Source organism: Castor canadensis, chromosome 16 (assembly GCF_047511655.1).
Source record: "Castor canadensis chromosome 16, mCasCan1.hap1v2, whole genome shotgun sequence".
Classification (NCBI taxonomy): domain Eukaryota; kingdom Metazoa; phylum Chordata; class Mammalia; order Rodentia; family Castoridae; genus Castor; species Castor canadensis.
This window is the reverse complement of record NC_133401.1, coordinates 1,544,461-1,557,413: the sequence shown is the minus strand read 5'-3', so window position 1 is coordinate 1,557,413 and position 12,953 is coordinate 1,544,461. Positions and strand designations below refer to the sequence as shown.

At 53.5% G+C, this 12,953-nt stretch overlaps 1 protein-coding gene across 1 annotated transcript in view; it reads right to left on the bottom strand.

Moving 5' to 3' along the window:
• Pepd (peptidase D) overlaps window positions 1-12,953 on the bottom strand; it is a 124,849-nt gene that overhangs the window by 18,590 nt on the left and 93,306 nt on the right. The window contains exons 10-11 of the mRNA XM_020181468.2: window positions 4,121-4,189; window positions 2,694-2,771 (exon numbers count right to left, since the gene is read on the bottom strand). Coding sequence (XP_020037057.2) covers window positions 2,694-2,771; window positions 4,121-4,189 — 147 coding nt within the window. The remainder of the gene's footprint in view (window positions 1-2,693; window positions 2,772-4,120; window positions 4,190-12,953) is intronic.

The following is a 12,953-nucleotide window of genomic DNA, read 5'->3' as shown; positions in this document are numbered from 1 at the left end:
CTACACAAGGGCTCACAGCTCTGACCTAGTGGAGGGGAGGACCCCAGGGCTTTGAGCCATACCACGTCCTATCCCTCTACTGGAATCCTGCAGAAACAGGGAGGGAGCCGGGGCTGAGGGATGCTCTTCTCAGTTCCTGGATGACAAGCTTGACCTGCAGTATGAACCAGTGCGTCTAAGGTCCAGGCCTCCGTGGCTGAGGACTGTGGCCCACAGAGGCCCCTGCTGGGCTCTAAGGAAGTTCCTACTGCTATGAGGACAGAGGAGGTGGGGACTGGGCACAGCTGACTTCAAGCCCCACCTGGCACCCATACCCAAGAGAACAAGGGTGGGGCTGAAAAAAACCTGGTCTGTAAGCAGATGTGGTGGCTCACCCCTATAATCCCAGGACTTGGAAGCCTGAGGCAGGAGAATCACAAGTTCAAGCCAGCCTAGGCTATCTCAAAAAACAAAACAAAACCAAAAATCTCTTCATAAATAAACCAGGCCCGGCTCGTAGTCTGTTATCAGCCAGGTAACAGACCGCAGGGTCTGGACTGATGAAGACAGCCATCCTGCAACTCTTGCCCACAGGCCCTGAACTCTGCACTTTGCACTTAGTATTTCTGAATGTCCTTGGGGCCGAGTGCTCTATGACACCCAGGAGCAGTGAGCACAGGCTCCGTGTGCGTGCGTGTGTGTGTGCGTGTGTGTGTGTGTGTACTGAAGTGTGGAGGATTACCCATGCCTGGGACGTCAGAGAGACAGAGGGAAAGGGCCGTCTGCCCCTCTGCACTCCCCCTCACTGCCACTTCTCGGACCAGCTACCATCCCCAAAGAGCCCTGCTACTAACAGTTACAATATCTCTGAGGCATTTTTTACCCAATGTCAAAGGCTCAGACCCCAAGCCCACCACTGTGACGTGTGCCACGAGTCACTCAGTGTTGGGAACAACTCCCTGCTATGCCTGTGTTCTGGTTTCATACCTTTTGGTGAAGTACTGTGGCTTTTATGTTGGGATAACAGAGTGATTTATTATTTACCGAACGCGGCAGGCGCTCAGCAGATCAATTTCAATGAAACAATAGATTGTAAATGCCGCCAGCAATCTGGCAGTAGCAGTAATCAACAAAACATGTTGTTCTAAATGCTGCATAATAAATTGACTGTAATAAACTCATAATTATTCTACTGGCTACATTTCAAAGTTAGCAGTAGAAGAACAAAATCACCAATTTGGGCCTGGCATGAGCATCCATGGGTTTCCTTGGATCTCTCCTGCTTACTGCTGTACTGGAAGACACAGGTGCCACAAGCTGCCCACGAGACCATGGCGTGTGGAGGCCTGATGTGCACAGCCTGTGCCCCATCTCTCCAGGGTCCCCATGAGTATAGCTGGGACTGGCCTCTAACGGGGTGAGGACCCCCTCTAGGGCAGGTAAAGGACAGGAGAAGTGACCTGGGGTGCACTGAGCTCATGGAGACAAACTCTGGCCACATGCTGTGGTATGGAGCCCTCGTCAGCTAGAGCTTCCCTAGGACAGCAGGGACCTGGTATGGTTAGCTCTGCCCTGTCCTGGGTCAGTCAGAATGGACCACAAGATCAAAGAGCATCAGAACCACTTTCAGGAGATGATGGTCTCTACAGAGACCACAGCTGGTCCCTCTGGGGCCCCCAGGGGCTTGGCCATTGCCAGGAGGGGGCCCTTCTCCTTCCCTGGTTTCCAGCTGAGCCATATCTGAAGCAGCCAATCTTCTGCCCAAATTCCTTGGGCCCCACCCTGAGCCCAGCGCCCCTGAACTGTGCCACACCCCGAGGTGAGCCAGGCTCCAGCCAAGCTGAGAGGAGACCATGGCACTATGAGGAAGGAGCAGTGTTCTGCAGACCTTGGCATCAGCCAAGGATAAAAAGGCATGCACGACCCGGGCAAAGCAGGAGACTCCTTTCTGCTAGTCAGTGACCACAGCAAGGTCAAGGGTGGCCTAGGATGGCTTGTGGCTGAACCCAGACCCCAGCACAACTCTCAGCACTCTGGTGTGGCTTAGGTTGGCCCTGGCTAATGAGAGGACAGTGGCGAGGACAGGCTGGGGGCACTGAGTGATGGCGACAGGGCTGCATCTGTGAGTGCCTCCAGACCTCTCCCAAGCAGTGTACTTTACACTCTGTGGCCGGGAGCTGTGAGCAGGATCACGTTCTTGGGGAGGCTGGGGCCTGCTCACACTGCCTTGTCACAGCCTCTGTGAGGGGCTGAGTGTACAGCACCAGTGCTCAGGACTTGCTGAAGCCATGGGTGGGTATGCCAAGAGGCTGTGGCTGAAGCTGGCAGGCTTCATGATGTGTGGGGCCTCTGGGCACCAAGACCCAGGGCTGGAAGTACAGAGCTCACTGGATAGAGAGGACAGCCTGGCAGAGGCTGGGGGACAGAAAGCCCACCATCCATGGCACCACAGGAAACAACAAGGGCCCCGCCTGCAACCCCCCACATGGTGCTTACTTGCAGGATGCAGGATTTGGCTCTGGAGAAGGCACTGAGCAGGCCAGTGCTCACGGCAGGGAAGTCTGGGCTGAGAGCAGGTCCAGGGCCTTGTTGTGCTCAGCTCTCTTGGGACAAGGACCCACAAGCCCCTGGTTGACTTGATGTCAAGCGTTCAACCTTGGCCAGCTGTTCACACCAGAGCTAGGTTGGGCAGGAGCAGGGCCCATCTCACTTACCACATGTCTCCGTCCTGGATTGTGCGATCATTGGGGGCCCCAGCGTGTCCATAGTGCAGCACAGCCGCGTTCTCACCACTGCAAAGGGTCGGGGAGCATGGTCAAACCCATCCTTAACTCAGCAGACCCTGGGGGCTACAGCCCTACTCCCCTGCCCCAAGGACAGTACAAACAACCCGTCCTCCAGCAGTGGCAAGGGGACAGCTGGACCAGGGCCACAGCTGGGGTCATGGGACATACGTCCAGCCAGTTACACAGCTAGAGGCAGTTCCTTGGCTCTGGAGTGCCCCCTACAGGGACCTGGCCGTGAGTGCTGCTCAGGCAGCTGCCCTGTGGGCTGTCGATGAAGAACAGGAGAAGGGAGAAGCAGTTCTTAGGCCTGGGGAAGGGATGGGGGAAGCCCTCCCTGCCTGGTGACTGAAGAGGGGCTCTGCGGGATGGGCCCCAGGGGTCTCAGGAGCCACCCTGGAACACTGGCCAGGGCTGAGGGCAGGCAGCCAGTAGCTTGTCACTCCCCTGCTTTCTGGAGCAGCCCCAAAGAGTGATGACTTTAAAAAAAAAAACGACTGCTGAGTCTGTCCAAAGGAGTTAAAAAAAAAAAATACACCTGGGTGTATATTTATGGCGCCATTCGGGAGTCTCAGGAATCATAAAAGTAGAAATAATGATTTTTCTCTCTATCCACCAGAGAAGAACATTTCCAAGGACTGAGATGGCCCCATGTATTATTCATGAGTGAGAACGTGCACACGCCCAGCCAGTATTGACCAGTGTAGAGAAGCAGAGCCTGGCAGAGCACTGAGCCACTCGCTGGGGTGAGCTCCAGGGACAAGGGGGCCATTCACAACCAGGAGGCCCCTGTGCAGTCATACCCAGAGTGTCACGCACAGCCGGGCATGCTCACAGCCGTGCACATGCCTGGAGACTGCAGCAGCACATATGCGTGGCTGCCGGCTACCTGTGTGTTCATGGTCATTTCTACCCTGCTGACACCTCAAGCGCACCCAGACGTGTGCAGTCAGCACACTCAGCTGCATACATTCACATAAAGCCCTGCAGCCACGGTGCGCCACAGAGACATCTACAGTGACAACTCCCGCCCCTCCCCCTGGCTATAACACATTTCATCTGTAGCTACACCAAGAGCTCCATACACCTCCACACAGGGACACACAACCACAGCCACCACAGTGTCCAAAATCCTGGGCTCCCAGGAGGGGTCAGGATGGCAGGTAAGCCCTTCTGTAGCGAGCAGGCTGGGCTCCCTGGCACGCAGAGGCAACCTGGTTCCACCTCAGGCAAGAGTGACTTCCAGGCTCAGAGGCTCAGAGGGCCAGGCACTGGTGTGGGTGTGTGAGCAAGCCAGTGCCACTAAGCTGGTGGCCGGAACCCTGCTCCTCCCATCCATGAGACCCAGAAGCACTTACCTACAACAGATGCAGGTGTAAGAGGTGTGACGCATGCCACCTCGGGAGTAGCAATAGTGCTGGAACAGGCTGCAGGGGGAGAGATAAGTTGAGGTGGGGGGTGGGTTCCTGGAGTTGGAATGTGCATTACTCCCATCTCCAAGTGAAATCCTTGGCCCACACCTGGTCTGTAGTGCCCCAGCAGGCCCAAGTCCCCCAGTGTTGAGTGTGAACCCAGGTCCAGTCCCAGGCCATGGAACGTCAGAGGTCAGTGTGCAGCAAGGGAGGATGTAGGGTCCAGTCCTAGGCCAGAGAGCTCACCAGCATGGCTGCCCAGAGCTGCTCTGACACCTAGGTTCATCAGGAGGACAGATGGCCTGCTGGAGCTCTGGCAAGGGACACACATTTCTGCAGGGCTGGAGGGTCTCCCGGTGACTGTAGCTAGGGGCCACACCCACCCCATTGGGAGGGGCTGGACGCATGGCTGTGGAGTATGACCCCTTCCACCCCAGTGCTGCCTAGGACAGGGGCAAGGGGCCAGCCCCTGTAGACAGAGCAGGGCAGTCTCCAGGGAGGAGGGAGGTTGGTCTGGGGACCAGACCTTGCTTCCCCTGCCTGGAAAAGCCATAAACCTACTGGACTTGGACACACCCCTCCCCTGCCCAGTAGGCAGCCAGCAGCAAGGTCTATAGGGACAGACAGGAACCAAGCTGATCCCCAGGCTTGGCCCCGGTCCTCAGGTACACCAGATGCCCAGCCTCTGCAGAACCCAGCTTGTGAGATGACAATGATAGGGAGCTGCTCTCAGCCTCCCTGAGGCCTGGGTGACCCCCACCTCACCCACCCAGCGCCAGGGCAGTCATCTGCAGAACACCAAAGGCAGCCGTGGGCACGCCAAGTGGCGCGCCTGCTGCCCTGCACGTTCTAGGCCGGCTTTGGAGAACTGTCTGTGTGGAGGAGTTTAATCTTCCTGGCACTGTAAACACAAATTATGTATAATTGCTGTGATTGGATATTAAGTAGTTGTTATGCAGAAACGGTTCTGCCAGATTCAATTGGCTTTCAGACGTGCCTTACAAACCTTCCTGGATAATTGGGTGTCTGCGAGTGAAATATTTCTTCAACGCAAAGGATTTCAGGAGCTGCCAGCAGGTGGAGAGCCACCTACTCCCCTCCTGAGCCACTCCTGTGTTCATGGCGGGAGTTCAGGCAGCTGTGGTCAACTAATGCCTCAGTCCGAAGAGGCCACGGGGATGGTAGGACCCCAGTTGCAGCATGGAGTTCGGCCACAGCGGGCATATTCCCACTGAGGGGGCACTGGCCTCTGCCCCCCACCCCCTGCACAGCCAGCCCTCCTGTACAAAGCCTCCCATGGGCAGCCTTACAATTGTTCGCCTCTCTGCACACGAAGTCCGCAAGCCAAACACGGAGCCACAGTGCCCCCATGATTTTGTCACATGTGACTTTGCCACAACAGGAGGAAACCTTAGGAGTCCACGTGGCCACACTCAAGGTGATGGGGACAGTGAGCCTCTGCTGAAACAGGTGAGCTGCAGATGACCACAGGCTGCCCTGGGATCAGCTGGCTTCAGAAAGGACAGGCAGGGGCACAGTGTATACAGATGACAGACGGGGTGAGTGCGGCGCCCTGGTCTGCAGCACACGTCTCTGCTGTATAATCCTCTCGGTAGGACAACCTCCCTTGTGCCCCTGGCGTGTATGGAAGAGAAAAGCACTTCATAGAGCAACACATGGCTTACAGAAGAATGTAACTATGGCAAAGCTGACCCAGTTCTCACCCACATACTGCCGCTAGACACTGGTCATTTCCCCAGCTGCATGGACAGTTCACACACCCACAAAACCAGAGCTGGAGGGTAAGCGGCCACACGCAGATAATCCACTCTGGCCTGAAGAGTCGATGTTCTTCACACGGGACTAATTGTGTTTTAAACGCTCCCTCCTTCCTTTGTTCTTTCCTTCCTTCCTTCCTTCCCTCCCTTTCTTTTTGCTGGGGACGGAACCCATCTTGCACACGCTAGGCAAGAGCTCTACCACGCGAGCCCTTGGTTTTTGATCTCTCCTGACAGGACACAGTGGCCACGGAGACCTCTTCATAAAGACAACACAGCCAGGCGAGGGGTCTGGCTGGCTCAGCACTGGGGGTTAACTACTGACTGACCCAAGGTCACAGCTGCGTTTAGCTGTGGGCTGCCAGGTATCCCTCAGGAACCATGGCATGTGAGCTGGCAGCAGAGAAGTAGCCAGAGACCCTTTCACCTCTGACATTCAGAGGGGCTGCACAAAATGCAATTAACAGAGCGGAGCTCAAGAGAAAGAAGAGAGACCAGAAAGTCAGACTTGGGGACCTAAAAACCTGACTTTAAGTGACACAGAGGAAGCAGTCTGGAATTAGGACCCCCACCCCCTACACACACAAAGCAGAGGCCTGTGTGGTGATGCACCCATGGAGAAAGGAGGATTTGAAGAAACATCATAGAAACGCAGCAGGCAGCCGGGAGGCCTGCCGGGGCGCCATGCGAACACCAGACACATCTCAGGATTCAGAAGCATGAGTCTGTCCACTACAGGTTTCTGGTTCAAACATGAGTGACCTGCATGGTTTGGAAATTCCAGGGCTGAACATTAACCAAAAAACCTTGATCCTTGACTGTGAGACCTGAATCCTCCAGGAGGAACTGACACAAAGCCAAACTGGGTGGCCCCATCCTCAGCCCGACCACCCAGTGCTACACGTGCATTGCACGTCACACACACACACACACACACACACACACCCCATGCAGTTTCCAGACACAACTGACAGCAGGCTGAGACCCCAAAGAATTACATGTGAGATAATTAATATTGAAAGGGAAGTATAAAAAAAAGAACAGGCAAATTTTACGAACAGCCAAAACAAACCTTCTCAAAATGAATATTCTCCATCACAGGACAACAAACAGCAAGCCAGGCAGGGGTGTTGTCATCCCATGACCACCTCCCATCTACCTGCCTTTTCCCTAAGCCTGCGATTGGTACACACGGCAGCAGCACACTCATGCGCTGCCCCAGCTGCTCACCCCTGCTCCCTCCAGTTCAGCTGGAAGAAGGGGTACTGGACCACACTGCCCAGGTCCTTGGCACACCTCTCTCAGCAGCAGACGGGGAGAGATCTGGCCATGTGCCACCAGCCAGCCAGCCTCCCACACCCTCCAACATCCTCGGCTGTGAATTTCTGCCCAAGCGAAGCTGCTTTGTATCCAGGCATAATCAAAAATCCTTAAGTAACCTGGAGAATCTGTACTGTGAATAAGCAGGTGTACGGAGTTACTGCAGTGACGGGGGGAGGGGGGGGCAGGCCCATTTCTCAGTGTCTGGAGATGACGAGTGGAACAGGAACAGCAAATGCCCAGGCCTGCATCTGCAGAAACCATGACTCTTGGGCACGGGGCCCAGCTCCTGCCCTCGGAGGTTTATCATCTAACAAGATAAGCTGCAGCCACATAAAACGCAATTGCCAGAGATAATGGCAAAAGGGCTGCTGCCCTGGGCAGCAGTGTAAGCTGTAAGGTCCGGCAGCTGGGCACCACCAGACGTGGCACTGGTCACATCATTCCCCAGGCTAGGCCTCGATGGACCCAGGGTCCCCATGATATGGAGAGTGGCAGGTGCAGGCACGTGGAAGTGAAGCTGGGCAGCAGTAGTGGAACCTTGCATCTGAGCAGAGGGTTTAGAGGGTGGGCAGTCTGGACATTGCAAGAGCTGGGACTTAGGTGTCCCCTACCTAGTCCCAAACCTGCAGCCCCTTGCTCTAGGCCCTATGCCTCCAGCCTCCTGGGACTCTGCTCAATACTGACTAAGAAGCTAAACTGCAGCTCTACCTACTTGCCAGCCGTGACCCTTTCCTGCGTCAGTTTCCTCATTTATAAGAAGGGGACAAGAACGGCCCCTCCCTTCCATGGCTGCCACACCGAGCAAATGATTTACTTTGCTCACAGCAGGTAGAATAGCTCTTGGCACATGAACACTTGGTACAGGACACGTTAGCTAGTGTTGTCACTGCTTAGAAGCCACAAGGGACCTCCTGCAGGCTGGACAGGAGGTTGTGGACACTGAGCACTTGGCTTTGAGCAACAGTTTCTAGGCTACTCATTGAAACCAAATAGAACTTGATAGACCCATGGCCCAGACACCCAGGGATCTTGCATCATCCAGGTGACCAAGTTCTCCACGGGAGTCCACCAGCCTTTGCACAGGCCACCATGCATCTCCAGGACATTTACCGGGGAGAAGGCAAAATCTTCACACCGGCTCCAGGTCTCATGCACAAGTAAGGGCTTTCTGGGTGACAAGGGGGCCTCAGTCCACTGCCCCCTCACAGCGGCCTCTGCCCTCAGGGACAGCTGGTCCAGGGGTCTGTTCTCCTCTGGATGGACCAGGGCCTTGAGTGTGTTAAAAGAGAGAGGGAAGGGAAGGGCCAAGTGTCTCGCGATGTTTGGAGCCAAACAACAGCGCTCTGTTTAATGGTCTCAGCACTGAGTGACTTTTAGTTCATGGTTTTTTCCATTAATAACTGATATTCCTGGGCCTCAATGACTATAATTACATAATGAATGTGATCTTCCCACTTACTAAAGGAAAATCCTTTTCAGAATAAGAGAAATGCCATCCTGCTCTGAGGTGCATCTCAAAGCCAACAGGAGTCAAAGGCACAGGCATCGGCAGGACGAGCAGAGGCAAAACTTCTGTTCCATGGAACTGTGAGCAATTAACCTTGAATTCCCAGGAGAACGTCAGAAGCTGTTTTGCTGTTCTTCTGAGGTGGTCAGAGGGTTCCTGGCAAAAACTCCCCAATCCTACCCTTGTGATTGCTGCCTGGGAGGTTTCAGTCACCTGTCTGGGCTCTGCCTGGCTCCTTCAGCACATGTTCTCTGTGGACCTTCTGCAGGACAGACACTGGGACAGTGAACCGAGGTACTGCCTGGGCCTCTCCTCCCCTAGTCCCCATGTGAGGACAGATGCAGAGAAGGCTAGGGATGAGGTGATCAAGTGTCTTGGTGTGTCACCAAGAAGGGGCTGGCTTCAAGGCGGATGAAGACCAGCAATGCATTAATAAAATTGGTGCTAGCACAGGGCCCAGTCAGCCTCACAGCACAGCCTGCCCTAGGTGGCATCCTCGGGGACACAGGCTGTCTGCAAAAACTGCTTCAGTGGTGCCTCTGCTTTTAGCATCTCCCTGTGTCTGGTGCTGTCCAGGCCTCTCACTCCTGGATCCTGCTCCTTGCGCGCTGGTCCTGGCCCCAGCCTGGGATGGTTTGCCCAGGACAGCTTCCCACTTGCCTCCCCACAGCTCCTGTCAGTCCGGTTGCTGGTTACCTCAAGCCTTCAGACCATCTCCACATGATCTGATGAAGACTCCCTGAGCCCTACTGGGCCATTTGCCCCAGCACTTCTGCTCCTGCTGGAGAACCTCCACCAGTGCCTGCAATGGTGGGGGACACACTGGAGGGACAGCATGCATGGGAATGGGGTTGGGTCACCCACAGACTGAACCAATCCAGGCCTGCTGCCAACTGTGCTGAGATTCCAGGCAGGTTATGCAGCCCTCATGGCATTTACAATCCTTTGGGCAGGGAGTGTTTTCCTGCTTCACAGACGGGGCCACCCCAGTGCAGTTCGATGACATGCTGCCAGGGAGCCATTGGATCGGGTTCAGGCTTGGAGTCCATGCAGGGTTTCTGATGGCAAAGCTTACAGTCTAGACGCGATGCCTCCAAAGCCTCGGTCAGTCAGCAGGTGGGGGCTGGAATGGCACTGACCTTGGGTCTCGCTGTGAGACGGAAGGACGTCATCTGGGGAAGATGGCTTTGTGCTCTGTAAATTCTAGCAGCAGAGCATGCTATGGCTATGGCTAACGGCTTCCAGACACTGACCTCACAGCTGTGCTGTGCATGGGGCCCAAGCTGAGCAAAAAGCAGGCCTCAAGGACAAGCAGCTCCACTCCAGAATGAAACAGGCCCAGGTGGGATGGCTGGAGGCAGTGGCACCAGGCCGCTGGGGACACAGAGGCCTCAGAAGGGAAGGACGCACCAACCAGAGACAAGGGCAGTGGCAAAGACTGCAGTGTCACAGTAGCAGACAAGGCACAACAGACAGAAACGGTTCACCCTCTCTCCAAGACAGACCTCATCAAGGTACGAGATAATTAGCATTTTAATTGGATAACTGGGAATTCTAAATTACCTATCTTGTATTAAGCATAACTGAAGACACACACGATATTCAATTAACAAATTCTCCCCTTTATTCTTGACATGCTTGATTAGACTGACATCCTTGGTATCAGTTATTGGTAAAAAAATATATCTCTCTAGTTGTCTAAGCCCAGCCAGGGCAGACTGCTAATAAATTATATACACATATATAGTTTATGCATAAACTGTATAATAGTTTATATATCGTATGTATAGTGTGTATATATATATATATCTCAAGATCTTAGAAATCCTCACACAAGAAATTTTATATGAAAAAAACACTACCCATACCTTATCACCCTATCAAATCTTGTTTTGACTATCCTTCCAGGCATTTTTATTAAGATGAATAAACACAGATTTAAAGAAAACAATTAGCTGTCAACTTTTTTTTTTCTTTTCAGACAGGATCTCAGTATATAGCCCAGGCTGGTCTTCAACTCGAGTACCTCCCGCCTCAGTTCTGAGTGCTGGGATTACAGAAGTGCACCACCACACCTGACAGTTGTCAGCTTTTTAAATGAATGTGTGACACACACACAGGAAAGGACCCAAGTCATGAGGACATGAACCACTGAACTGGCACCAAGTGAGTACACCCATAGGCACCCTGCCCTTCCCTGTCTGTCAGCCCCTCCCCTACTGGGCGGCCTGATTTCTAACACCACAGATCAGTTCTGCCTGGTTTTGAACTTTCTGTAAACAGAATCAGGCAACATGTCGCTTTTTCTGCTGCTCAGCACCTCAGGGGTATTGTCATTTATCCAACTCTTGCTGGGTGAGGCTCCAGGGCCTGAGTATAGCCCCGTCTACTTTTCCAGGGGGCCATGATGAGCCACACTGCTGTGTTAGCTCTTGCCTGGGCTTCTGGGGGTCCCTGCACACACATCCGTTAAGCAAATGTCTAGGAGTAGAGATGAAGTGTTGCAGATCTCGTGTGGGTTCTCTGTGAGGAGAGCCCATGAGATGGGATTCCCCATACAGTCACATCCACCTGATAACTTCTCCCCCTCCCCGCTGTGCGTAGGGCCCACACTGAGCCGAGACGGGTTTGCAAGGACAAGCAGCCCCACCAGGTCAGAAGAAGGAAGGGCTGGCCGCTGAAAGCTACTGCTGAAGCTAGAACATGCTCCTTGTCGGGTAACACGTGTCCATTCTGTCCATGCTGTCACTATGTCTAGAATCAGACTTCTGCCTGGTCACCGGCGACAGTGCTCTGGCTGGCCTCCCTGCTTCAGCCTTGTGTGTGCTACAAAGGGACACTTTGATAACTTAAGTGGGAACCCATGCCCAAATATGACCCACCAGCAGCTTACCCTCCTCTCACTCCCCCACCTCGTCTTGTCCTCTCAGTCACCTCCTGACCACTCCGGACTCCGCCAGGCAAGTCCCCACCTTGGGGCCCCTGAGGAGCCCCAGGTTCTCTCTTCTCAGAAAGTCCCCTGGAGACTGACAGCCTGCTTTCTCCCCTTCAGGTCTCTCCTCCAAGGGCTCTTCAGGGAGGCCTGTCCTGAGTAAGAGCTATCTCCTTCCTGCTTTAACCCTCGCGCCCATCCATCAATCCACTCTCCTTCTGCCTATTATTTATCTCTATCCCTATCTCTGTATCTACCTACCTGCCCTACCTGTTATGGTTTGACTGTGAAATGTCCCCCAAAAGGTTCCTGTGTTGAAGGCTTGGTTCCAAAAGGCAGCAACGCTTAGAGGTGGGGCTTTGGGGAAGTGACTGGATCATGACAGCTCTGACCGAATCAGTGGATTAATTCATTGACGGATTGACTTGGTGGCATTGCTGGGAGGTGGTGGAAGCTGGGAGGTGGGGTCTAGTTGGAGGAAGTAGGTCTCTGGGGTGTGCCTTTGAAGGGTTACCTTATCCCGGGTCCCTTCCTCCTCTGTTCTTCTCTTCCCACAACCTCTCTTTCAGCTTCTTGGCTGCCGTGAGGTGAGCAGCATTCTTCTGCTGTGTCCTTCTGCCACGATGTTTCATCTTCATGATGTTTGAGGTCCACAGAAATAGAGTCGACTGACCATGGACTATGAGCCAAAATATATCTTTTCTCCTTTAAGTTATTTGTCATAGTGACAGAAAACTAACACACTATCTACCTACCATCTACCTATCCGTCTATCCATCCACCCACCCACCCATTCACATCCATCCATCCATCTACCCACCGTGTGTCTATCCATCCATTCACTGACCCTCTTTCCACTAACTCTATCATCTGTGTCTGTATATCTACCCATCGTCTATCTGCCTGTCCATCTATCTATCTATCCATCCACCATCCATCCATCCAATCTTCCCACCAGTCTAACTCTATCATCTACCTGTCCATCTTCCTACCATCTACCTATCCATCTGTCCATCCACTCACCCACACCCATCTATCATCCATCCGTCCACCCACCATCTAAGTTTCCATCCAACTCTATCATCTACATGTCTATCATATTTATCTACTTCTTTACCTGTTTATGTGTTTATCTGTTTACCAATCTAGCATCCATTCATATCTATCTATCTATCTCCCATCTGTCTACCATCTATCAATTCATCTGTCTTTCTCTATCATCTATCTGTCTCTACTTAC